Here is a 27,495-nt window from a genome sequence, read left to right as displayed (position 1 = left end):
TTGGATTCGGACGTGCCTTGATGCCTTCCTACCTTGGAATGTGTCCTGGCTCCGAAGACAGCATTTTTAAGTTCTCGGATGTAGACAAGCTACCACGCAGAACACATTTCGTAAAATTGATCAGAATCAATAGAGTGGTTCATTCGTGCTAGTTCTGAATCTAAACACTCGACATAAACTCTGGATAGAATACGCGAGATGTTTGCTTAACTTTTTTGAGGGCAGGGTTCAAGACAAGTCGACATATGGTAATATTAGTCAGACAATGATTTATCGATGAGATTTTACTGGTGTTACTGCAGGGCAGGCAGTCCAAAATCTGGGGGCCTGAAAGGATTTGGAGAATAATATTTATCAATATGAGAAAACATATATAATAATGCTTTTTAATTTTCTTGCAAATGTTTTGCGTTCCCCTAATAATTGAAAATATGTTTTCCTGGTATCTAATTTTTATCATCACCACCTTGTAAGAGACTCATTAGAAAACAAAATATACGTTATTTTAAATATTTATTTTTGTTATTATTATTTTTTTAGATAATAGTTGGTGCTTTAAACGAAAACAAAAACATTTGGAGCCTATGTTTAAATCATACGTACACCGCCATCTGCTGTTAGAAAGTAGAAAAACAGTTGTTTGACTGTCAAGGACATGGCACTTTATGACACCACCACCATTTATTAGCAAGTAAATTCCCAAGATAAATATCTCTATTCCGGCTAAACGCGACAATAATGATCTATTCATCTATTTCATACCTGTGCACAATAGTCAGATATCTTTGTAGCCTTTGCCCTCAGGCCTTGCTAATTTGACTAACCTATCTAAATATATTCACATCATGCTCATGAAAGTGGTGACTGCATATTATGGGACTCCAAGAGTAAACATGCTCTCTTGTTCCCTCTGGGTAGCAGATCAGCGGTGAGGCTGTTGCTATAGAAACGCAGGCAGCACAGGTTGTCGTCGGTTGTTCGGTGGAAAGGTAGTGAAGGTTCACTCGTATGTCAGGAAAGTAGGCAGGTGGATTTGAGGAACGGTGTTTTAAAAGAAATAATAAAGGAATTGGTCAGAAGAAGGACATGTCGGAGCGAGTAGCTTCATGTGGGAACCTGTATGACACGAACACGCTTCTGCTTCGGTATTGCAACGGTAAGTTTGGCAGCGACTTGACTGGCCATTCATAATGAATGCGCTAGAGAGCCTCACGAGATGGTTTGTTTTCATTATGCAGGTCGATAACGTAAGCGAATTTTGTCATTGATATTAATCCGTTTTTACATTAACATTTGAGCAATGTAATGTTATTGACGTGTCGGTGCGTCACTGCCTGCGAGGGCACAACAAAAGATACTGTCTCGGTGTTGTCAGTGATTAATATATTTGTTTAATTTATGATCAGTTTTATATAGCCTACATGCAAATTTTATTTTCCCCCAAGGCTTTTTCTTATCGCATACGTGCGGTTGGATCAGTGTCAGGCTACAAGAATGAACATCTAACGTTACTCAGAAATTAAGGTTCGTGTTATATATTACAGAATTTCAGTCGGAGCTTCATGATTTCTCGTGTGTTTACATTTTTCATTAATTTTTTCCTCATCTGGTGATACGCTTTGAGCCTCCTATCCTGATTCAGTTTGTTTCTCTGGGCCTTTGTTATTTGATTTGAGCTATGCTTAATGTTTTGGTGGAAAGAATGTACTGAGTTACTTATTTATTGTGACCCAGTAATCTAGAGTATAACATTATGCACCTATTAAGATGGATTTACCTGGGTTACAGTGTATCTGTAGTGATAAAGCTCGGTAGTAAACATCTTGTCTGTCGTCAGCATTATATTGACTATTAATGCATTTGAAATAGAATTGCAGTAAGATTTAATCATTAACAAACATTAACCAAAAGATTTTTAATTACAAAGCAGTTGTTCTCAGATAGCTTCACAATAGGAGCCAGATTTTACCCTGTCAAGTTGTGAACTAGCAGAGCACCAAATTTGATTATGATAAAAGTTTTATCATGAAAGCATTACATTTACATTCATGCATTTATCTTACACTTTTATCCAAAGCAAAAGTAATTTCTCAAAGAGCAAACAATATTCATTATATACAATGGCAGTTTTATTAAACACCTAGATTAGGAAGCAAGCTCAAGAAGAGGAGAAATGCAGAGAAGAAGAAAAAATATTTATTTATTTATTGCATAGGCAAAACGATATGCATCATGTCTGACAATTTTGTAAATGCTTACTGTAAACAACATCAGAAATGTGATTTACCTGTCTAAAACATTGTTCTGAATATTGCATTAGTATTAGCCAGTCTACCAGCTGATGAATGTGGATCAAAATATCAAAAAGTCTGGTTGGACACATGGCCTTTGAGCTCAACATCAAAAGAAATGGATAAGATAAGATGTTTCTCTTCCCGTTTAGCAACAATAAGCCTATTGACTTTGCTATCCTAGTTTATTGATTATATGGTTCGTTGCATTTTATTGTTGTAGAACAGACTTGTAACTCATTTTTGGGTTGTGGTCCATTATTTGAGAACCACTGATATAAAATACATTTCAATATCTTCAAATATGTTATAAATATGTATCTTTATTTATACAGTATATATACAGCTGGTGCAAATATATAAGAAAATATTTAACAAACACATAAAACTATATATATATATATATATATATATATATATGACTGTTAAAATGCTTGAAGAAAATTTAGAATTTAATATCATACAATCAATCACTGAAGGTCTTTTTAGCAAATTCAATATTATTGCTATGGCATCCTCATGCTAACACCCATTGTGCACAGCTTGTTGATGTTGTCACTTAGAAACGACTATTTCATCTTCGTTCTTGTGAATTACAGGTTCTCTCAAGGATAGGTATCAGTGTACATAGTGGTCATTGTTTGGGTTTTCCAGTAGGTCAATTTCTGCGACAGATGGTTTGGCTGGACGACAGATGGATGGGTAGACGGTATAGATGAGCCTGGGTCAGAGAGAGTGTCTGTCTATGTTGTACAGTTGGATGGTTTCGACTGATATTAAACACTGGGTCTGCATATCTGAGGTCAGGCTATGATTTTAGAAATTCAATTTGTACAGTAAAAATCCCTAATGTGAATTGTATTGATTAAGAAAATGAGCATGCGCCCTAGGGGTATAAAACAACAAGACATAAATTGTCAAATGCATGTACACACTTCAGCGTCCCATTGGTGGAGAGGCTGGTCAGTGCACTTCCTGGTAGTGCCTGGCCGATGCATCAGACAGGTCTGGAGTCGAGCCAAAGCTCTCTCTCTTTGCCAACAGCACCACCAGCAGTTTTCTACCGCATAGGAGACGGGAATCAGCGTCCTGTTACAAACATCACCCTTCTCCTCTTTACACACAGCACTGAGTGGTAAAGGGGTGGGGGAGGGTGAGGAAGGGAGGTCCAGACACGGGATCAGCCATCCAGCAAGCCAAGGGGAAGGTGGGAGAAAGAAACCTTGGCCAGGGAGGCGTTTGGCACCTTTAGGAACCCCCTAGAGAGCTGCAGAGGATCAGGCTGTCCGAGCGGGTGACTGACAGGCGGACATAGTACTGACTGGAATGGCAGGTAGGAGGGGAGTACAAGCAGACCGGGATGATGAATATTTCAACACGCTCGGTTACTGAGCATCCGGTTTCCTCCAGACTGCTTTTGTCTTCCAGCATCACTATTCAGCTTTATCCTGCTTTCTTCTCACCTTCCACTTTTGCCTCCAATTTTTTCTCTCACTTTTATTATTGCAGTTGACGTGCTCACCACCTGCTGATGCTGCTTTACAGCTGTGATCTCCATGTGTTAGCGTTGCAGGCACTAAAAGAGGTTTATTATATATGCACACTTAGCGTGGAGCCCGTTGCATTGCCCTTGAGATTGAAACAGAGACAAGGAGCCACTGTTTTATGTGAAATATTGAGGAGTTTTGTTTATTGTGTATATAAGTTGTATATTTAAATGAAACACATTTGATGGCTTCCACAGTGAATCAGCATTGTTAGCATTTGAAACTTTCTCAATTGTTCGCTCCGGCTTTCAGTTTTTGTTTTCAAGTGATTTTAATGGATTTTTTGTGGTAAGAACAAATTTTGATGGATGAATGTATTTAATCACAGATGTTTTGACACTTAAAAATGCCCAAATTTTATTCGTGCAAACAAGGTTTTCTTTGAACTACCATTTTTTTCAGTTACTTACAACCAACTAGATCCCAGTGTTGTTATAGTGGATGTATGAAGTGACAGGTGTCCTAGCAGAGTTAATGACTTAAATGTTGAAATATTGTCAATTAAAATGGACTTAATTCCAAATTCTAAAATGGACCAAATTCTTTCCGCAGTCTCTATCCAAATTGTATTAAATCAAAAAAACCTTAAAGTAGTATTTCTCAACCAGGGGGCCAAGGCCCACTAGGGGGCCCCAGCAAACTTTCAAGGGACAGGAGGATGATTTAATGTAATATATTATTTTTAATAAAAATTTACATATATTAAGTGTAATAATAATATTGTAAATATTCTAACTTAACTAAAAATGCTAAAAACAAGATGTAAACAGATTTTTTTTTCTTTTTTCTTTTTACCCCACTCCTAATAACTATTGCTTGTTATTTACTTATTTATTTATTTAAAACATACAGTTTTTACAATAGCTGGAATCACAAAATTAATTGTAGGTAATAAATATATCAAAGATTCAAGTTTCTGATAAAAAAAAGTTTGAAAACAAGCAGCTTTGTCATAATAACAGAGGTACCAAAGGAAACATCATAATATCATACCTTATATACCTTATTTTGAGTGGCCTTTAAATATCGTGTTGGACTATGGGGGGCCTTTAGGGGATAGTCATCATTTACTCACCCTCGTGTCATTCCAAACCTGTATGACTTTTGTCTTTGGAGCACAAGAATATATTTTTTTTTATTCCAGAGAAGAAAGAAAGTTGTACAGATTTGAGTAAACTACAAATTCAATTTTCTAACTATCTGGCTGTCTCTTTCAGATGATAATGTGTCAGCTGGGAGTGGGATGGAGACGGATGACCGTCTCTCTCACCTGGAGCAGAGGGTGCAGCTGCAGGAGGATGAGATTCAGCTGCTGAAGGCGGCGCTGGCGGATGCTTTGAGAAGGCTGGGCTGCTGTGAGGAGATCACACAGACCAGCAGCAAGAAAGGTGGACCTACTAAAGGTCATTGCTTCATCATGACCCTCTGCTTATTGTCATTACATCTTTAGAGCCTAGAAAACTGCCAAATGGAAGATACGTTTTTCATCTAAAGCAACTTGTAATATTCTGATGGTAACCTTGCCCAGGGGTGCATTACTGATTGAAAACTATAAGATGTAACCTTTGTGTTAGCATCCTAGGTTCTTAACTATTAAGATAATTCAACCCTAAGAGCTACAGGGATGTATTTTAAATGCATAATATAGTGGTTACATAAAAAGTTTCCATGTGGGAGGTGAAGATAATTTGCATGTGATCTCACTTGTGTTCCTCTGTTTTTTCCTTCCTGATTTAGTTCGGCAGATATTGCAAGCTCTGCCATCCAAGCCTCTGACAAATGGCTATGTGCAAACAAAACGCTTGAGTGGCTATCCTTCCTCTCCCTCCTCTCCGAAAAAGGAGGTGCTGATGTCTATCAAAAGGTGGGAGTTATAAGCAAGACATATATCATTTTTATTGCTCATTATTTTTCAAAAGCCAATTTATTAGAAGACATGTTGGTATCACATATATTTTTTCCATACCAACAATATTAGTGCAGTATTACTTCTCTACCTCAAGGTGGTGATATTGAGTAAAAGAAAAAAGTACTTGGACCTTTTCGTTTACAGGATCGCTACATATAATGAAGTATCTGTATACTTTTGCAGAAGAGAGCTGGTTTCTTATGCATGTATGGAGTTAATATAATAATTCATAATTAATATTAATCATTTGTAATGTGATGTCTGTTGTCTTAAATAGCATACCATCATACTCCATATTTACTACAATATCAGTATATACTGCAATACTACTTGGTGAAATAGTATAAAATTATTATGAAATATTGTGAAAAAGTATTACAATTTTAAATAAAAGCTTTGCATTTGAATATATTTTAAAATGTAATTTATTCCTGTGAAGGCAAAGCTGAATTTTCAACAACCACTCTAGTCTTCAGTGTCACATGATCCTTCAGAAATCATTCTGATGTCCTGATTTGATGTTCAAGAAACATTTCTTATTATTTTCAATGTGGAAAACAGTCATGCAGTTTTGTTGTTTTCTTTGATGTCTTTCTTTCCTGCCCTCTGCATTGTGCTTCACTCATTCTTCTCCACCTCACGCTCTTGTCTCTGTGTGTCAGGAAGAGCATGTCCACAGAACGCCTGTCCACAGTGAAGAAGGAGATGGCAGACTCCCGCAGCAGAACCACCTCATCCAGCAGCTCAACATGTGGAAAGAGAGACAGGTACCTTTTTCTAAATCTAAATAAAGTGCATTAAACACAATAAGATTTTTATCCACAGTGATGAAAGTTCAGTTCCTCTCCTTCCCTCCGAACCTTAAGGCTAGTACAAGACATCAAAAGAGCTAAAAATAGATGCTACCTCAGTGTCTAATTAGATGACAGATCCAGACCTGTGGTCAGCAAGACTCCAGAGACAGTGTAGGGGGGAAGCGGTGGACCATCCATAGAAAACTGTTTATAAAATACCATTTTATACCATGATTTGAGCTAAATCAGCACCATGTATGATATTTGATCATTTTACTGCTGATTTGAAATGTTATGAAATACATGTGGAGTATACAAAATGTCAGGGAGCACCTTACTCAGAATTTGAAAACATTCAGCAATTGTTAGGTTACCATTGTGTGTTCTGGTTCAAACATAGCTCTGGGCATGTTTTACTGTTACAATACTGGTCAAAAGTATGGAGTCGGTTAAAAAAAACTTTTATTCAGCAAGGATACATTAAATTGCTCAAAAGTGACAGTAAAGACATGTCTAATATTACAAAATATTTCTATTTCAAATATCTCAGTATTAAATTTTTCTATTCATCAATTCATCCTTAAAAAAATGCATCATGTTTCCACAAAAATATTAAGCAGCAACATTTTCAACATTGATAATATAAAGATTTATTTATTTATTTATTTATTTATTTTTTGAGCAGCAAATCAGTATATTAGAATGATTTATGAAGGATCATGTGACACTGAAGACTGGAGAAATGGCTGCTGATAATTCATCTTTGCAATCACAGAAATAAATTACATTTTTAAATATATTAAATAGAAAACAGTTCTTTTAAATTGTGAAAATATTTAATAATATTGCTTTTTACGTTTTTTTAATCAAATAAATTCAGCCATGGTCAGCATTTAAGACTCAAAAGCATTAACAATCAAATAAAATCATATCAACCCCAAACTTTTCAGTGTTTCTTAGTAGGAAAGATATTTCAGCTAATAAGTGCACTTGTGCATACAGCACGAAAGCTTAGGAAGAATTTGATCAAATAGTGATAAATAATTTATGGTGTGTATACATGGATTTCCAGGAAGGAGGGTAAACACTGATGTTCAGGTTATACATCTGTCAATAGAAGTGTTATTGACTGAGATCCTATCAGAGCTGTATAGCAACCACTGGAAAATTCTCATTACATTTTCATAAACAGAAATCCATTAACCATGTTACCACTTAATATAGTGTTAAATTAATTTCAATATTTTTAAATATATTTTCATGTTTGAAAGGAATTATGTAAAATTCCATTTGAGTAGAAAAAAATTCCAATAAGCCTTTGTTGTAAGCCAAAGTACTACTTAAGGAAAGCTTCAGTCTACTTAAGGGTTAAGTATCAGTTCCAACAAATTTCCCACCATGCACCTGCAGGATGTTTGTATGGCAGATTAGACACGTTATGGTGTTTTATTTATGGCGTGATGATTGTTTGAGATTAAACTTTGTATGGTGCATGGCAACCGTGCACCGTCACTTGGTTGACACACTCACCACTGAAACAGTCTCTTGACCACAAAGTGCTTCATATTACTGCATTGAAGCACAGGGGGTGTGGTCAGCCAGAAAGGGGCTGTCATGCACACTGAGGAAGTGTCCTGCCATTGGTTAGCGAGGTCCATGTTCCTGCAGAGCTGAAGTTAACTCAAACAAGGAACTCAGTCTTTTGCCTGACGCTTCTGCAAATTCCAGCTAGCACTTAAACGGAATAACAGGACAAACAACATGAAGAGGTCAACCAGGTAAAGCTGAAGTTCTTGTTGAGCGCTTTCAGGTCTCCAAAAGGAAAACTTTTGGTAGTTTTAGGGTGAGGCTGATAATGGAATTGCTTTCAGCTTCACAACAAAGCAAACATAGGTAGGCAAACAGGAATATTCTGTCGATAAACAAAGCGAGCACACCTGGGCTGAGTTTGTGTTTTAACTTCCCAAATGGGAACAATAGACTTTAAAAGCACAGATGTCTAGAATCGAACAGCATTTTGCATATGGATTTTACTTTGCTGTTGCAAGGCTTCACTTTTGTATATTTTGTGCAACAATTTGTGAGTCACTTAACAAAAATGTGCATGTTTTCCATCTGGCTTTGATTATCATGAACATGAAAGCTATCCATTCAACTTCCATTCAAGTTGAAGATGTGTTACATATAATGCATGGGTTTACTAATTGCTTTAGTGCAATTTGAGACAGATATTGATCGTTTTTGCTGCTAGGTTGCATGTATTAAACATGGAACCCACCCACTGCCACACACACACAGCTTTAAAGGCAAATTAGAGTGAGTGCTTTACTGCGGGAAAGAAAATGGTTTTAAGGACATCATGTCCAGGGAATTTAGTAATTCAATATAATCCATAGAGATACTTTGCGTGCATATCTTGTGCAGTGTTTTTAATGTATAAAAGACATGAAATGTCAAATTGGAACACGTCATCAATGCTGAGTGTGGTATGGATGGGTGTGTGCATAGTCTGTGCATTAGTATAAGGCTTCTTTGAGGTCAAGCACATTAATGGCACATGCTTACAGCATCATATTGCGTTATGGTTGCTACAGGGCCTAGAGTGATTACTGGTAAAATAGATTTTTCCAGTTTGTGCTAATGAGAAATGGCTTTGTTGCCAGGTCAGCTGCCATTTTGTGTGTCATCACCTTAAATCAGGTGTGTGGAGTCCTGAAATGTTCCTAAAATTCCATTTACAAATGGAAATAAATTTCTTTTTACAATAAGCATGATGTTGGTTGTAAACATGGTTCAAAATGAACACCCACTAAGTCCAAATGAGAGTAAAAAGTGACATAATTCATGGTTTAAATTGTGAAGGCACATGCACAATTCGAATCAAACCATTAAGAATTTTTTTGTTTGTTTGTTTTACCTGTTTTGTGTAATATTTGAATATTTACCTAAACTTCTTGTTTCCAGAACTCAATGTGGTAACACTTATGAAAACTGTTCTTCACATTTAGCCATCTACATATAGATGGAAAAAATGACGAACAAAATGCAAAGTCTCAATGTTTTTGTTACGGATGCCATTTAACAGAGAGATGGACAACTCATTTGATACAAGATGCTGCAAATAACACAGATTGTGCAATAAAAACGCTAGGAAAAGCAGCTTAGTAATATTAAAAAGGGGGCTTGCTTTGGTGTGGCCTGCTTTGGTTCAAGCTTTTCTTTAATGAAGTGTTTGGATGGTTTCTGCAGGACCGCATGGACACAAACAGATCATCGTGGGAGCATTTCTATTCATCTGCACCCACGATCCTTCTGTCTTCCCCTTACATAACATGTCATATTGCCCTGTAGAAAGGTCCAGCCAGAGACACTGATGGCTGTCAATTCTAATCCCCATGTGGATAGTTGAGTCCTAGAAAACTATTCCAGCAAATAGTACTGGATTGATGGGTGTAATTTATTGCGTTTCGCTGCCTGAGACAGGCTGTCAATCATGACAGTCATGCATCAGCAAACAGGAAGTGGAAAACTGTGTGGTTAGGAAAGGCAGTTACAAAATGCACGCACGCACAGTCAGTCACAAACAGAACATTCTTTCTTTTTCCTTTTTTTTATTTTTAATTGAAGCCTCCCGTGTATAGCAGTTTTGTCGATGTTTGTTTTCAATGCAAAATCCCCTCCAGTGCTGGAACCTCCCCAAAATCTGTTTAGTCATGTAAACAGGCTCTGAAACTGTCTGTACTAAAGTTGAAAGCAGTTTTGGGTAACCCTCTGATCCTGTCACTTTAACTCTGTGTTCTCTCCATTACACAGAGCTCTGTGAGAGTCCACATAAAAGCTGGGTCAGGATTAATGGATGAGCTCAATGAATTAGTCATCCTCTCACAAAGCACAGATCAAAGACAGCAAACAAAACTTTTCAGAAATGGTTTTTAGAAAGTTTTTGTTCAACTTATGGGGGCTTTTTGTCTGGCTTGTAGTCTTTGAAGGAATGAATAAATGACAGACATCTCTCTCTTTGTTCTTTCAGCAAAACCAAAGAGTGCACCCTCAATGCTGGTAAGTTTTTGTCTATTATTTTAAAATAATACCATTTAATTAAAACAAGCTCAGAGCTCAGTATCATTAGATGTTTGGTTTTTGGTCTTTTGCCTTTAGTGCTTTATGAGAGCACCAAGAACAAACGATCAACTACTTAATACACTAGCAAGTGCATACCAGTGCTGTTAATAAAATGCTGCTATATAAATATCAGATGAAAAACTTTAAACTGAAATGCTGCCTTTGCAACTAACTAATGTAAAAAGTTCAAGTTGAAATACACTTACTAAAACTAAAAAAGCACTTTAAATTATATTCAAAACATTGATTAACATTAATTCAAAACATTAATAGATACTATACTAGTATATAAATAAAATTAAAATAACACTTGTACATATTAACCATGGCAGTAAGTTTTGCAATAAACATATGATTGTTTAGTTTATTCAATTGCAGTTTCCTTTTCCATTTGAGGAAATGCATTTTTTTTTTTTTTTATGTCTGTATGTATGTAACATTTGTTAATCTGTGTTTAACTAGAGACACTGAGCCCTATGTTATGGGAGATGACCCTTATAAATTAGCCTGACTGGATCGCATTATCCTCTGCATTACAGCTAAAAACCATTTTGGATGGCCATAATGCCTCCAGTCAGTCTCGTGTTGTAATGGGTATCTAAATGAACACAGTTCTGTCAGTAGGACCTGGATAATTTGACAAATCATCCCTAACAATACTTTACAGCACATTAATGCTCGTTTCTGTCTGGCCACTCACGTTTTGCTCCTCTTGAACAGATGATGGTTACGTGAGGATGTTCATACGTGGACGTCCAATCACCATGCATGTTCCAGACCAGCTGAGGGAAAGCTACAGCCTTGACCACAAGGTGGCGCTGCCAGAGCGCAAGCTAAAACTTCAGTGGGTGTATCCTTGTGATGTTTTTTTTAAAGGTGACATATCATGAAAATCTGACTTTTTCTGTATTTAAGTGCTATAATCGGGTCCCTGGTGCATTTACCAACCTAGAAAACTTTTTGTAACTTGTGTGTTTTTATCATAAACTTGTATTTGACAGTTTAAGTGCAAAAAGACATGAAAGAACTTAGTTTAGTACTCACATGCCATGTGACAGCCACTTTCTGTGCGAGTGCTTCAGATGTGTGCGCTCAAAAAAAAACGTATATCAGAAGTTTAAACTAATATGATTTAAAGCGCATGATTTCAGCGAGATAGACATAATAATCCAAACCAAACAGATGTTTTTTAGCAGAGTATCTGAGATTCGAGTGGAAAAGTCACAGCCCTATTCTGCAAAAGGGGTCAGGGAGCAGCAGCTCATCTGCATTTAAAGAGACATGCACCAAAACAGCATGTTTCTGCTTCCACTCATTTTCAAAATGATATAATAAATGATCTGTGGGGAATTTTGAGCTGAAACTTCACAGACACGTGACACAAAATAGTGTCAATTTAATAGCACACAAATTTGGTCATTTTCTGCAGTCCATGGAAATGTTATTTTGTTTCTTAACACACTCCATTAGTTATGGCTATAGGGGAAGAGACTGCCGTTCCAACCTCTACCTGCTCCCGACCGGAGAGATTGTGTACTTCAATGCTTCCGTAGTGGTGCTCTACAATGTAGAAGAGCAGCAACAAAGACACTATCTGGGCCATAATGATGATGTCAAGTGGTAAATATACATGATATTGATTTTTAAGAGAGTTTTCACATGCTTTTGGTCATTTAGTGTACTGTTAATGAATATTAACAGCACTGGTTGAACTACTGCAGGAGCGAAATCAGTCCAACACTGATATCATACAGGGGGGAAAAAAGCACTTCCGATTTCATATGCAGATTATTCTTAAACTAGGTCATTGTTCAGAGGTCCCTAAGATGTTATCATTATGCTATCATCTTCATGAACAAATATTTTGCACTATCATTCAGCAAAAAGAGCCAACGTACTCAGGAAGTGTTGCTAGTTTCTGAGACAATTTGCATTTTTAGGGCCAGATCTTGCTTCGCTTAACAGACTCTTATCTACAAGATAAGTGAATCCCGCAGTATATTCAAATACATCAGCAATCAAACCAGATCTTTTCTGCCATCTGCTTTTTTCCTCTTCTGTTTGGCTGCAAGGCAATGCTTGTACTATTAACCGTTCAGAGAATATTACAGCATCAACATGCTATTTGTTGTAAAATTTTAGTTAATTAGCTTTTGTCACTAATTAAAATAACACTGGAATGCTCTCTCTGTGACTGTCAGAATCCCTGCTGATTTGCAAAACAGTTGCAGCCTGTTTAAAGCATTTTCTGGGATCAGTCTGCATTCATTTACTGTTCCCTGGTGAGAGGGGGGAGAGAGATGGGAAATCTTTTCTGACAAGCACTGATTCTGACGATGTTCTCTTTGCAGTTTGGCCATCCATCCAGACATGGTCACCATAGCAACAGGACAAGTTGCCGGAACATCCAAAGATGGCAAAGTTAGTTCACATTTACATTCTGTAGCAGTATATTGATTTGTTGATCTTGCGGCTTGAACCAGTCCTCGGTGTGCTCAGAAACAAAACCACTGTGCTCATGATCACTATTTACATCAATGTTTTAGCATTTTACAAAGTGTGTTAGAATTATAGCCTTAAGAATTTTCTTTTAATCAGCAAGGATGCGTTAAATTGATCAAAAGTGACTGTACAGAAATGTGTAATGTTACAAAATATTTATCTTTCAATTAAATGCTGTTCCTTTTAAGTTTTTATTCTTTAAACAATTCTTTAAAAAAAGCTTCATGGTATTTAAAAAATATTAAGCAGCAAAACATTGATGTTTTAAACATTGATAATAATTAGAAATTTTCAGCTGCTGAAAATTCAGTTTTGCATCACAGAAATAAATAAATATATATATATATATATATATATATATAAAAGCCGTTATTTTAAATTGTAATAATATTTCACAATGTTACTGTTTTTACTTTATCTTTATTGCCTTGGTGAGCAACAACCAAAACATTAAAAAAAATAAATAAATCTTACTGTCCCAATCTTTTGAACTGTAGTGCATGTAAAATATTGTAAATATGAGTAAATGATGAATAATAATAACTATTCCCTGAATCTGTTTTAGAGATGCTCCAATCATATGCATAGAACTCAATATTTATTTTCCCATCAGGCCTTGCAGCCTCATGTCCGTGTGTGGGACTCTGTCAGTTTAAACACTCTTCATGTGATCGGAGCAGGTGTGTTTGACCGAGCTGTCACCTGCGTTGCCTTCTCAAAGTCGGTAAGGTTTTTAACAAATTCTTTTTTTTTTTTTAAGTTCTAGATAAATAATCTATGTGCCTTGATACCATACGGCATATGAGAAATCTGCACAATGGGTGTAGAAGATAATGAATATTTGAACAATGATAAATGGCTGAATGAACAATGGTATTTTACATGGATATAATACCTCTCCTCTTCACAGAATGGTGGTGCTCATTTGTGTGCGGTTGACGATGCAAATGACCACATTTTGTCTGTTTGGGACTGGCAGAAAGAAAAGCAACTGGCAGAGGTTAAGGTGAGACGAGGCAACATGCTGTATAAAGAGTGTGTGTGTGTGTGAGCTGGGAAGAAATTAATACAATGCAGCAAGACCTGCAATAGACCTAACAGTTTCCTGGCATAGTGTGTCTTGTGTTATTTGTCTTTCAATAACAGAAAGCTGAGTGTTCACAGATCAAATTGTTTAAAACCCTGCACTGACGTTTTTTTGACATCTGCATTTTCATCTGGAAGATGTCACGTTTGTTCTTTTAATCTTATAATGTAATGACTTGCACTATCTATGATATTACTTTAACATCACCAATCTCTCTTATTTTTTTAACCCCTTCTATTCCAACTGCCAGGCTCTATCCTATTATGCAACACCCACTTTTCACAATCCATTCAATTCTCAGTGGATCAAATCAATCATTTTTTTTTAATGGAATATTACATTTCAGGCTGTTTCCGGTAGAAAGTATTTAAATTTGTTTAAAATGCTAAAATGATCATGTTTGCACACAAATATGATAGTTTTATTAGTGTGCAATTTTCACAGATGTCTTGATGTATATGTGCTTACTGGGAAGTAGTCAAAAAATTGCTACTTCATCAAATGAAGAAAGCATCATATTTTGTGTAAAATATTCACTCAACGATTTTGCAGTGTTCCAATGAGTCAGTTCTGGGTGCTGTCTTCCACCCCATGGAGGCCAACCTTATTTTCACCTGTGGGAAGTCCCACATCAACTTTTGGACAATGGAAGGGAATACTCTTACAAAACGCCAGGGACTGTTTGAGGTTTGCAACATTTATTTTCTTGTATTCCGACTAAAATACAAAGACAACACAGAGTGATCTTTGAGTTGATTGCCTGTATCTGAAATTATTTTATTTTACTTTTTTTTTTTTTTTTTTTTTTTTATATTATTTTTATTAACTTTTCTTGAAACACTTACAAGACATGTACATATGGTGTCTGTTACAACACTTACAATGTACAGAAAAGAAAACGAAACAAACAAACACACACTAGGGGCTCATATTACATAAAAAGTGTGATGGCACACACCAACATAAGGGTTAATACAGTCTGTACTTTGGAAGTTAGATTTAATAATCCATTGCAAACAATAACAACCGCAGTTGTAAGGGGTTAATATAATGCACATTAAAATATATTTTAATACCCAATCAAGCATTTTGAAACTCTGTAATATTATTATTATTATTATTATTATTATCCCTACATTCAATAAATAATAAAAAAAGACTCCAGATTTTCTTAAATTTAGCTTCTTTAACCTTAAGCATATAGGTTATCTTTTTTATTTTATTTTTTATTTAATATTATATTGTATTTTATTTTTCATTTGAGAGCTAGATTCTAAATGTCTCTTTATTTTATTTTAAATCCTTTTTTTATTTTATTATAAATCCCTTATTTTATTTTATTTTGGAAGTTCTTTTTTTATTTTAGTGTAATTTAATTTAACTTTTAATAAAAAAGTCAGCATAGAATGATGCCCTTGAGTGCATATTTTATTTGATTTTAAATAAATTTAAGTTGCATTCTAAATCCCCATGGCACAAATTTTTTATAATAATTTTATTAAATGTATTCCTATTTTTGGTGTGCTTTCAGAAACATGAAAAACCCAAGTATGTACTCTGTGTCGCTTTTGCTGAGAATGGAGATGCAATCACTGGAGATTCTAGCGGAAACATCTACATCTGGGCAAAAGGTCAGGAAATAATTGTTTTTGTTTCTGCCAAAATACTTATGCAGATGACACATTTTTCAGAAATAAATTACATTTAATCCATGCTTTTATCTACTGGCAATCAGAAAAACAGTACATCCATCTGTTTGACTGCTGTTGGAGATACTCTCTCAGTGCAGCCTATGATTTGATGATGAACTCTGATTTAAAGGTGGAAACCGGATCAGCCAGGTGGTTTCGGGAGCCCATGAGGGTGGGATCTTCTCTCTGTGTGTGCTGAAGGATGGAACGCTGGTGTCAGGTGGAGGAAAAGACCGCAGGGTGCTGCTGTGGGACCATGATTACCGCAAAAAGAGTGAAATTGAGGTGAAGTGGTGCTCTTGTTCTTACAAAACAAATGAAAGATTTACTGACATTCATAATGAAATCCAGACACTCATTTTTAATGATTGCCATTTACTCTCCAATATGACTCTTATTGTTTTGATGTTGTCATATTTCTAGTACTGAAATGTAATCTAGGCATTCATTTGTCTTATTTATTAGATCCAGCTACATCAGCAGTGAATTCACTTAATTCAGAACAATTTGTGCTAATCATGTTTTAGTTGAGATGTACAGATTACATGTTCCTTAATATATTTCTCTCTGTGTAATCAGGTTCCCGAGGCCTTTGGGCCCGTCCGCACTCTAGCTGAAGGAAAACAGGACGAGCTGTTTGTGGGAACAACCCGAAATGCTGTTCTCCGGGGCTCTTTCTCTGGGTCCCTCACTCCCATCGTTCAGGTATGTTGTCAGATGATATTACAGAGTGCTTAGATGCCTTTTGGCCTAATATCTATGCCAAAAGTCAACAAGATCCCCAAGTTTCCTCAGTCTTTTGTAGCCAGACCTTTGATTATAAACAACATATGCCCTGGACCATATTGCAGCTTATAGTGTCCAAAAAGCGTGCACTTAAACAGGACGAGACCAGATGTAGCATAGCCAGTTATGTGTGTTTACATGCCTGATGTGGTTTTTCTGACCTAGGTTATACCACAGTAATCAATTTTACCTGTCCAGAAGTAATTAGTACAGGACATGGCCTCCTGGACTGAGACTAGTTATTCAGATGAAAATCTCCATTCTTACCCTGGTCTCTATGTTTTCTCTCTGTGAAAGGGTCACACTGATGAGTTGTGGGGCTTGGATGTGCATCCCAGTACTGAGCAGTTTGTGACATGTGGTCAAGACAAGCAGGTCTATCTCTGGGACACCTCTTCCCATCTGCCCCTGTGGAGCAAGGCCATTGAGGTTTGAATGAACTGTATTTACTTATACATTCCTGTAATATGTAAACATCAAAAACGATCCCATCTGCTTTGAACGTTTTATTTTGCATACTGTATGTTCACTTTGAGGACAAATGACCATTTTAGACGTTTTTTTAAATGTTCTTTTATATATATATATATATATATATATATATATATATATATATATATATATATATATATATATATATATATATATATATATATATATATATAATAATTATTATTTTTTTTTTTTAAATATTTGTATTAAAAACTAAATGCATATTATAATGTAATATAACATGAAATATATTTTATTATATTTGTATTTACTTTTTTACATTTTTATTGTTTAATATTAAAATATAAAAAATTAAATGCATATATTTTACAATGTTTCATAATGTTATGTATTATAAAATGTTGCACTGTGTTAAACATACTAGAGATTTTTTTTATATTTTTACATTGTATTTTTATTTTATTCTAGGACCCTGGACGTTCTGTTGGATTTCATCCCAGTGGCACTGTGCTTGCTGTGGGCACCATGACAGGAAGGTATGATTGCACATGGGAACTTTTAAGTTTTGACTTGGCATGTCAAACAGCCGATTTTCATAAAAAATAAATCAGAAACATTTACAACTTTAAAACTGTTAATTTCTTTACCTTATATAGTTAATGAAAATATTTGACTAATTTGATACCTCAATATTGAAAACTTTTTTTTTTTTTTTTTTCTCTCTTTCTTCTGTCTTATAGGTGGTTGGTGCTGGACACTGACACCCGTGATCTTGTCTCTATGCATACAGATGGCAATGAAATCATCTCCGTTGTTAAATATTCACCAGGTGTGTTTAGTGTTCTTTTGTGCTTTTAGCCATTAGTCACAGCTATTCCTAATATTTTAAAATATAATTTATTCCTGTGATGGTAAAACTAAGGTTTCAGCAGCCATTACTATCTTTACTGTTACTTTCCATTTATTTAAAACATACTTAATAATAATGTGCCTTGCAAAAGTATTCATTTTTTTTCACATTTTATGTTTCTGCCTTATGTTAAACTGCTTTAAATTACTTTTTTTTCAATCTATACACCATAATAAAGCAAAAAAAAAGATGTTTTTAACATCTTTGCAAATTTATTAAAAATAAAAAACATGCAATGGAATCATTTACAAGTATTCATACCCTTATCTGGGACAGTTGAAATTTAGCTCAGGAGCATTTATATTGCTTGTAGATGTTACTACACTTTGAGTGAAGTTAACCTGTGGCAAATTCAATTGAATGGGTATGATTTGGAAATGCACACACGTCTTAATAAAAGATCTAACAGCTGAAAATGCATATTAGAGCAAAGACCGAGCCCTGAGGTAAAAAAAAAAACTGCCTATAGAGCAGAGCTCAGAAACAGGTTTATGTCAAACCACACATCAGCTCCATGATTATATGTGGAGATAGGAGAAATCTACAGAAGGACAAACATCACTGCAAAACTCCACCAATGTGGGCTTTATGGTGGTGTGGCCAAACTCAATCCTCTCCTCAGTGAAGACATATGAAAACACACTTGGAATTGGCAAAAAAAGCACCTAAAGGACCCTCAGACTCTGAGAAACAAGATTCTCTGGTCTGATGAACCTTAAAGGTGCTTTATGTAGGATTTTGACTCTACTAAAGCATAAAAATACCATAATATGTTTGCAGATATTTAGGAAACATGCTAAGTTAACATACTTGTTTATCTGAAAAACAATACTACAGTCAGTTATTCTCCTTTGAAAATGTGCATTCAGGCCCGGAATGTCTGTGTTTGTTTGTGAAATGGCCCACTGCCAGTTTACCCAATTGTATTCCGGCATCCCGGGTTGCCAGTTGGCGGAAAACACAGCGTATTTAATGTCATCTCGTGGCAACCTGCATGTGCGTCAAGTCTGAGGAGGAGGGGCCGGGTGAAAAAAAACAGTCTCCAATGTTTTGAATTTGGACTGCAATAACTAGTTCAACCGCTAGGTGTCAATCCTACATACAGCACCTTTAATACCAAGCATCATGTTTGAAGGAAACCAGGCATTGTTCATCACCTGCAGAGTACCAACCCAAAAGTAAAGTGTGCTGGTAGCAGCCAGGTTTTCAGCGGCAGGGAGTGAGGGACTCGTCAGAGTAGAAGAAAAGCTCAATGCACCAAAATATTGAGATAGCCTTAATGAAAACCCAGTCCAGAGCATTCAGAACCTCAGACTGGGCAGAAGGTTTACCTTCCAACAGGACAATGACCCTAAGCACACAGCAAGAGTGGCTTATAGACGACTCTGTGAATGTCCTTGAGTGGCCCAGCCACAGCCTGGGCTTGAACCCAATCAAATATTTCTGGAGAAACCTGAAAATGTGCATCTGCCCCCATCCAACCTGACAGAACTTGAGAGGTGAAGAGGTGGTGTGTAGAATGGCAGATAATTGCCAAATGCTGATGTGCAAAGATTGTCACATCAAACAAAAAAAGACTTGAGGCTATAAAGGTGCTTCAGCTAAATTTTTAGTTAATGGTATGAATACTTATGCAATGTACTTATTTCAGTTTTTTATTTTTAACAAATTTACAAAGTTGGGACAATTCTGTTTTTGCTTTGTCAATATGGTGTATGGAGTGTAGATTGATGTGGGGAAAAAAGTAATTTAAAGCAGTTTAACATAAGGCAGCAACATAAAATGTGAAAAAATGCTTTTGCAAGGCAATGTGTTTTATATTTATATATATATATATATATATATATATATATATATATATATATATATATATATATATATATATATATATATATAAAAATAAATAAATGACCCCATACGTGTGATTGATAGTGTATGTGTCCAAAATTGCCACTCACATCCTCTCTGTCTCATAGATGGGGCGTACCTGGCCGTAGCTTCCCATGACAACTTTGTTTACATCTACTCTGTTACTGAGAATGGCAGGAAATACAACCGAGTTGGCAAATGCACTGTGAGTTTTGCAAGAAAATAAATCCCAAATATGTTTTGATTCATTATAATTAATTAAAGACCATTAGCACTCCTTTAATACTGTCTTGCATCCATAGGGACACTCCAGTTTTGTCACTCATCTCGACTGGTCTACCGACAGCCAGTTTATTGTAACCAACTCAGGCGACTATGAGATCTTATTCTGTGAGTTGTTTTTTCACCTCCTTTGTCAGTGAATGGAGCTCAGATGTCATTGTATTAATGGCTGGTTATATGTTTTCTGTTAAAAAGGGGAAGCATCCAGTGGGAAGCATATAACTAGTGCTGATGCAGTGCGCAATCTAGATTGGGCCACTTCCACCTGTGTGCTGGGTTTCAGTGTGTTTGGTAAGTCCCCTTATACATAATATGAAAAAAAAGCAATTTCTTAGGTATACATTTAATTGTTTTTCTGGAAATGGCTATGATGTATTGAAATAATGTGTTCTGGGTTAATTTTTTTTCAAGGAATCTGGCCAGAAGGTGCTGATGGCACAGACATTAATGCTGTATGCAGATCACATGACAACAACCTTCTTGCCTCAGCTGATGATTTTGGCAAAGTGCACTTGTTCTCTAACCCCTGTTCCCAGCCAAGGGTGAGATTTGTTTGCATTTTATTTTCAATATTGACCATTCAGCCAAATCGTACTTTATAAAACTTTTTTTTTTTCTCACTTCATCCACAGGCTCCCAGCCATATCTATGGTGGGCATAGCAGCCATGTGACCAACGTTGCCTTTCTCCATGACGACAGTCATCTTATTTCTACTGGTGGGAAGGACACCAGCATTCTTCAATGGGTGCTCGCTTAGTCACCTCTAAGCCTTCCAGCTGCAACCTCACTGTAGACTCCTGCCCACTAGAGGGCAGCACTGCTGTGCCTAATTCCCTTCTCTGCTGTGCTGTTTGCCTATATTGTGTACTATGTTATTAGGTTTTCCATTACATGCTGGTACTTAGTCAGTTTTGTCTCTGGTCCAGATGTAATTACTGTGATTGTTTGAGGGGTAGAGGCTGAGCTTAAATCAGTGCTAATTGGCAAACTCTAGTCCAAAGTGAATTGTACACTTTGCTGAATCGCCACCAGAAGGAGCTCTGGCGCAGGAGAAGAAGCATGTTGTCTACACTATTTAAGCCTATTTAAAGAGTTTTAGCTGCTGTTTGTGTTGCGGAAGCCTATAGAAATATATAATGCTGTCACTTAGTGGAGGTTGTATTTTAATACTGGAAGTACATCATAATGTTGTGGCACTTGGCTTTTGATGCATATCTAGGGGTGAACTTAAGCTGTGCTTTGCCTTTTATTTGTTAATAAAGTTTCTCATATAGCAATGAATTTCCTTGAAATCCTTAAAGGGTTGAGATATTCTATCTATAATTGGAATATACTGACTTAAATATTCAAATTAAATAATTTAGAATCCATTATTTAAATACTGTAATTTTACTATAGAGAAATGTGTGTACATGTGCATACATTCGCGTATGTGTGTGCATGTGTGTGTGTGCAATTAAATGATTAAAATTAATATACATTTAAAATTCATAATTTAAATATTAAATTTAAATTGTATTATTTCGTATCAATATAATTAAAATATTCAATTTACTTTTAATATCTAACTTTAAAATATGTAATGTGTATATATATATATATATATATATATATATATATATATATATATATATATATATATATATATATAATTTCAAAATAAATAGATTCAAAATGATTTAATTTAAGTTTTTAATGTAATCATGTATACTAAATATATAGTAGCTTACATAGAGTAAAGCTCTGTTGCTGTTTTCTTCAGTACATTCTATTCTCCTAGTAGAGGTTTATTTAGGAATATGAACTGTATTTACAGCCAACATTTACATGGAGACTGTCAGAAAGGTCATCGGCTAAAACCTTTAAACATAAACAGCCACCTGCATCATCTACAGTTTCAAGTGTTGACATTCTGGCCAGAACATAAACTCTGCAGTGTGTGTATCTGGCCCTGTTTGGGGCTAATAATAGTTATTTGTTCATAGTTATTTGGTGTTAAATGAAGTACTTAGTACTTTCACCTCGTTCCAAGTATGTGTGTGGGTACATAAATAGACTGTCCTAGGCCTAGTTCCTGGAGGCATGAATCGCTTTCTGCTGTGGCAAATGATGAAATTGCAGAACATCTGGCCTTCTATTTCTTTCTTCCCTCTCTCTAATCATACTGTAAGTGTCTTTGGAATTGAATGGGGAAAGTGTCAGCAATATTCTTTACACCCCTCCACTCTTCTACGTTGTTACAGCTGAGCACAGCATGGAGGCAGAGTGAGCTCTGGCATCAGTTTACACCAGAAAATGCCTCTGTCTTTTAATTTCTGATTTTATCTGACTATTAATAATTAATTGTGCATGGCTGCAATCTAATTCTCTGATGTCTGCTGTGCAACAAGCTGGCATGCCTGTATATTGACATGCTTCACACACTACAGTGTTCTAGAATGAAAAGAAAAAAATTATTCCTAACATTAATAGCATACAGCATTCAAAGAGGAAGTGCAAATCTTGGATAATTGGTTGCTCAGCAACGACACAGTAGATATTGGCTTTTAAAACCCTCGTGTGTGGGAGCACTAATCTACAGCTCTCCAGCTCCTGAATGGAGGGGGAAATAATATCTGCTTCTTAGTAAAATGAAAAGCTTTTCCCTCTTCTTTTTAGACAAACACTTCTTGAGAAGAATTAGCCGGATGGAGCTTGCTCTACCGCTGTAATGAGCAGCTCCGTCAAGTGTGAGATTAAAGCCAATGGAAGCTCAAAATAGACTTGCTTTTAAATCATAAAAAGTGGAGGCATTTGTCCAATAAATGTGTTGTGCCTAGATTTATCCCCTTTGCTTTTTATATTAAAAGAAGAAAATTCTTGCCAAGATGTCAAAAATTCATCAGTAAAAACAGGATTTTATTATTATTACTAATTGGCTCTCTAGAATGCTTGATTTTAATTGGTCAGTCGCACCACCCAGAGATCTGATATTTCCTAATGTTTCCCGTTGCTCATTGCAATGCGGTGTATAACTGAAACTGGTGCTACATTAAACAACGCTACAATCGATTTACCTCAGAAGTCGGATTTCGGAGCTGGTAATGGCGTCACACCCAATTAGACCATGTTCCAGTAGAGAAGTCAGAAAACCAAGTCCATTGTTAGCGATGCTAGTCGATTAAAACACATAAAAAGTGGTATTTTGCACAGATAACGCCATATCATGTCCTCAGGTTGGATAGTGTGCACCACTGAGTTTATTGAGACACAGCCAAACATAAGGGCTAAGAAACAATATATTACCAATCTTACTCTTCTGTTGATGAACTGAGCCAGTTAAAAGTTAATTATTGTGAATTTGGAATTTCCAACTTCAGAGTATAAGTCGAATGCAGCACAAGTCATACGAACGCACTGGTGCCATCTTTTATTTCAGTTATCCAGTGCAGTATTTTTAGAGGAAGCTCTAAAATAAAATACAGATAAAGATTATAAAATAGGCCTAATTTAAACTCAAATCAATGTTATCTTCACATTTATTTGAGTAGCCACCTAATTCGCGGGACACAGTACAGTAGCCCTGTCAGTATGGCAAAAGAAACCCTGACAGCAGTATACTGATGCAGAGCCCGGTCTCATGAAAATGCGTATAAATGGTACGCCAAATAAAAACGAAAACTCGTGGTATTGATACGCAAAAATGGACTTTGGCGTATACAGTATATGATACGAACGTGTTTGGCGTGCATATAAAATGCAGTTTTCGCGTGCATATGATAGCAAATTTGTTGGCGTACATATGATACGCATCTACCCCACAACCCTAATCCTATCCATCGCGTAGCATATACACGCCAAAGTCCATTATTGCGTATAAATACCACTAGTTTTCGTTTTTATTTGGCGTACTATTTACACGCACTTGGATGCAGACGCTTGCTTTGTTTTTCCCTTTTAACAGCTGATTTGTGGCCCTGTGTGACCACCTTGATTTGGCAGTACTCATACTAAAGGGGCCATTCACACAGGATGTATTTTTGCACTGAAAAGTGTGAGAGGAAGGCAACTTTTACAAAGTTGAATTTATGCTGCATTCCAAACAAATTAGAATTTTCGATGTCTCAAACTCTGTTCCAAGTTGGACATCAGACCTTAATGCCTTTTATTTAAACCTGAGGCAGATCAACCCGACTTCAACATGAAGCATCATTTGATGTAATTTCCAATTTCGATTTTACAGATAGTGTTGAATAACAAGTGACAATATGCTGATTTTAGAACTGTCTGAACATTGCTTAAATTTATAATTTTGCTACAGTTGGCAGAACATGAAATGTTCTTTCTGAGTCATAGGGCCATCTCGTGGTGTGATTGACTGGCTTTTCACAAATCCTCTTCCATGGCCTCATGGGATAGTAAAGTGTCCATCTGATACGCATAGAACAACTCCAGACTGTTTGCTTACTGTTTTATGAATACTGTGAATTCAGGCATACTTCTCTATTCACATACTTTTTTTCGCCTATTCTATAAAGTAAGAAAGCAAGCCTTGTCTCAAGCGCCGCAATTTTAGAACACCATGTCATGCGCGAAATGCGAGTGAATGGTCACACATCTAGTGCATGTTTACATAGAAGAACAATGGAAATGCAGTGGAATGCAAATCTGCGGTCTGTGTAAAAGCAATCCAATCCAATAATATGATAATGGACTTATCTGGAATCCAGTAATTTTACACTATTTATTTATTTATACTAGAGCATTAACAGCAGTAATGGTGTCCATTAGAATTTTTATGACTATTGAGCCAAAAAATGTTTTCCATGTCAGCTTTCTGCCTCACTGTTCATGTTGTTTACATTATTGATGCAGAGAAAAGCAGCATTCAGTCTTTGTTCATCACCAGAGAGTGGGGCAGAGGGCAAAGGAAGTAATTTTCTTTGAATTTTCATATAACCTTTTATATCACAACTGTCTACTTGATATATCTAAAACATTTGGATTACTTCACCACACTGTTATCTTGCGGTTAACAAAGTAGTAAACAGATATTTCAAAATCTATTGTCTTTTTGGCACAACATATACAAAATATAATCACTGTATAATATAGACATATTCAGTTTCTAGAATATTGGCCTGTGTTATGGAATTTTTTAGACATCCAGACGTTGTAGCCACCCAGACTCCAGTGTGTGACCTGACATTCCAGCCTTGTCGCATCCTGAACCCACAGTTTTCAGTCTGCTCCTTGGAGACGAGGTGACAGAACAGAAAATAAGCAACGCTGTCATCTGGGATTGCAAGTCAGCGTCAGGGAGGAAGGGAATTCATCCAAGATGTCCCTAAACACACAGCAGAAAAGTGTCCTAATGCAAGTGTGTAATGGCTTCTGACCACTTCACAGATATGAATTCTCCTTCCCCACTGCGTATTCCCAGTGCACAGGGAAACTGATTTATATGTGCTGTGAAAGATATGCTGACACTGCAGTTATTTCTCCCTGACTTTAAGATTGCATCAACTCAAAGCTGAAAACGCAAATCCATCCCACGCTGTTTTTGACCACCATTCTGAAATGCACTTTTACTCTCACTCTTTGCCTGCATGAACACACTACAGATACTTTATGGATGTGACACTGGCAGCTGATAATAGTGTAATTGGATTTCTCCACGGCATGCCCTGGGACAGAACATCAGTGCTGATTGATGTTACACTAGATTCAAGTCAGAAAACTGAAATTGTTACTAATATTACAGAAATATTGATGGACTGGGTGAAAACAATACTATGGCTTACAACAGAGTATATGCTGTTTCAATATTATGCACCAGACAACAAGGATGTTTGCCATTCAGAATTGAATTGCGAATGCATTTTCAAGTTCAGTATAATTTCTGAATTTAAATTAAGGATGCAAAATTGCTATTTAAATTTGAGAGTAAAAAAAGAAGAATTAAAATGAATTTAAAATCATGAAACGGTAACGAATTATAATAAGTTTGGTAACCAATTCTCACCATTAACTAGTTGCTTATTAACATGCCTATTATTAACATATTGGCTGGTTAATTAGTACTTATGAAGCACATATTCTGCATGACCATATTCTACATCCCTAATCCTACCCAATACCAAAAATAACAACTACTGTATCTTACTAACTAATAATAAGCATCAAATTAGGAGTTTATTGAGGCAAAAGTCATAACTGGTGACTACTGGTTTGTCAGTAGCGAGAACTGGACCTTAAAATAAAGTGTGACCATAAGTTTTTATTTGTTAGCATTACTTAGCTAACATAAACTAAAAAAGAAACTTTTATTAATACATTATTAAAATCAGTTATTGTATCTGTTATTTTGTATTTAATGAACCTGTGCTAACAAGAACTAACAATAAACAGTTGTGTTTTTATAAACTACACTAAAAAAGTGCTTGGAAAACACTTTCAATTTCCCAGAATGTATTAGCTTTGTAGTATTTATTTGAACAGCAATTCAGTGAATTCGTCTTGTTGTTGTTCCTTCTGAGAACTAACCTTGCAGTAGACATTACTCATAGACATTCAGATTTTAACCTGCCATAGAAGACACAAGCAAGGACCTTGAGTAAACTGAATGAAAAATGTACATTTAATTGCTATTTTCATAAACGTGAAGTTTACGCTATAATGTAAAGTTAGAAGCAGTGTTGGTGTATGGTGCATGTTTTGTGATCAAGATAGCCAAACAGCCTATAGGCATATTCAGGCAATGTAGGGAATTAACATATGGAACATTTCAGGGAACAGACTTGCATTTTTAAGAGTCACAAGCAGGCTATTTCTGTGTCAAGGTTGGAGCACTAAGAGGCTATGATTTGGAAACTATCTCTGCCACAACAAATTTAATTCTGCAGGTGAATTTAGCTCCTTCTAATATGATACGGTCATATTGAGCAGGAAGGTCCACTGCATGTCCAGATGTTTTTGAGTTGAATCCAGGCCATTGCAATGAATCCATCTCCTCTTTCAAGCTGTCAAATACTAATTCTGTTGCTCTTATCTCCTAGGAGATTTTACCGGCTTTGTTTATCAGGCTTGTTTGTGCAATGCATTTGACACACCATTTGTCACAGCTGCAGGTTTGCTTGATGTAGCACTGCTTCATTACAGAGTTATTGTGACCTTATGTGACCGTGGATTATGGAGCACAGATGTAGAGATTGTCCACTTGCAAGACTTTCAAACGCCTATGAGCAAGTCCTTATTTAATAAGTGTAAAAA

The 27,495-nt window shown here is 36.0% G+C and overlaps 1 protein-coding gene across 4 annotated transcripts; it reads left to right on the top strand.

The window, feature by feature from the left end:
• Nucleotides 1-606: 606 nt before the first annotated feature.
• Nucleotides 607-21,521, top strand: eml2 (EMAP like 2). Of its 4 annotated transcripts, none has more exons than XM_058799313.1 (22): nt 607-1,156; nt 5,056-5,226; nt 5,576-5,702; nt 6,410-6,514; nt 10,572-10,600; nt 11,384-11,513; nt 12,134-12,283; nt 13,015-13,084; nt 13,779-13,889; nt 14,076-14,171; nt 14,805-14,939; nt 15,784-15,883; nt 16,074-16,228; nt 16,523-16,648; nt 17,027-17,158; nt 17,651-17,718; nt 17,923-18,011; nt 20,069-20,166; nt 20,264-20,351; nt 20,439-20,534; nt 20,655-20,785; nt 20,876-21,521. In XM_058799313.1, exons 1-22 carry the CDS (start codon nt 1,087-1,089, stop codon nt 20,999-21,001), a joined length of 2,403 nt encoding a protein of 800 aa, XP_058655296.1. In that variant the 5' UTR covers nt 607-1,086; the 3' UTR covers nt 21,002-21,521. The 4 variants fall into 4 exon arrangements, with proteins under 4 accessions (XP_058655296.1, XP_058655295.1, XP_058655298.1 ...); XM_058799312.1 differs by having other exon boundaries at nt 5,056-5,241; XM_058799315.1 differs by lacking the exon at nt 607-1,156 and adding an exon at nt 2,831-3,624 and having other exon boundaries at nt 5,056-5,241.
• Nucleotides 21,522-27,495: the final 5,974 nt, after the last annotated feature.

The sequence above is a fragment of the Onychostoma macrolepis genome, chromosome 15, assembly GCF_012432095.1.
Source record: "Onychostoma macrolepis isolate SWU-2019 chromosome 15, ASM1243209v1, whole genome shotgun sequence".
NCBI lineage: Eukaryota > Metazoa > Chordata > Actinopteri > Cypriniformes > Cyprinidae > Onychostoma > Onychostoma macrolepis.
This window is presented reverse-complemented; position numbering and strand designations above follow the sequence as displayed.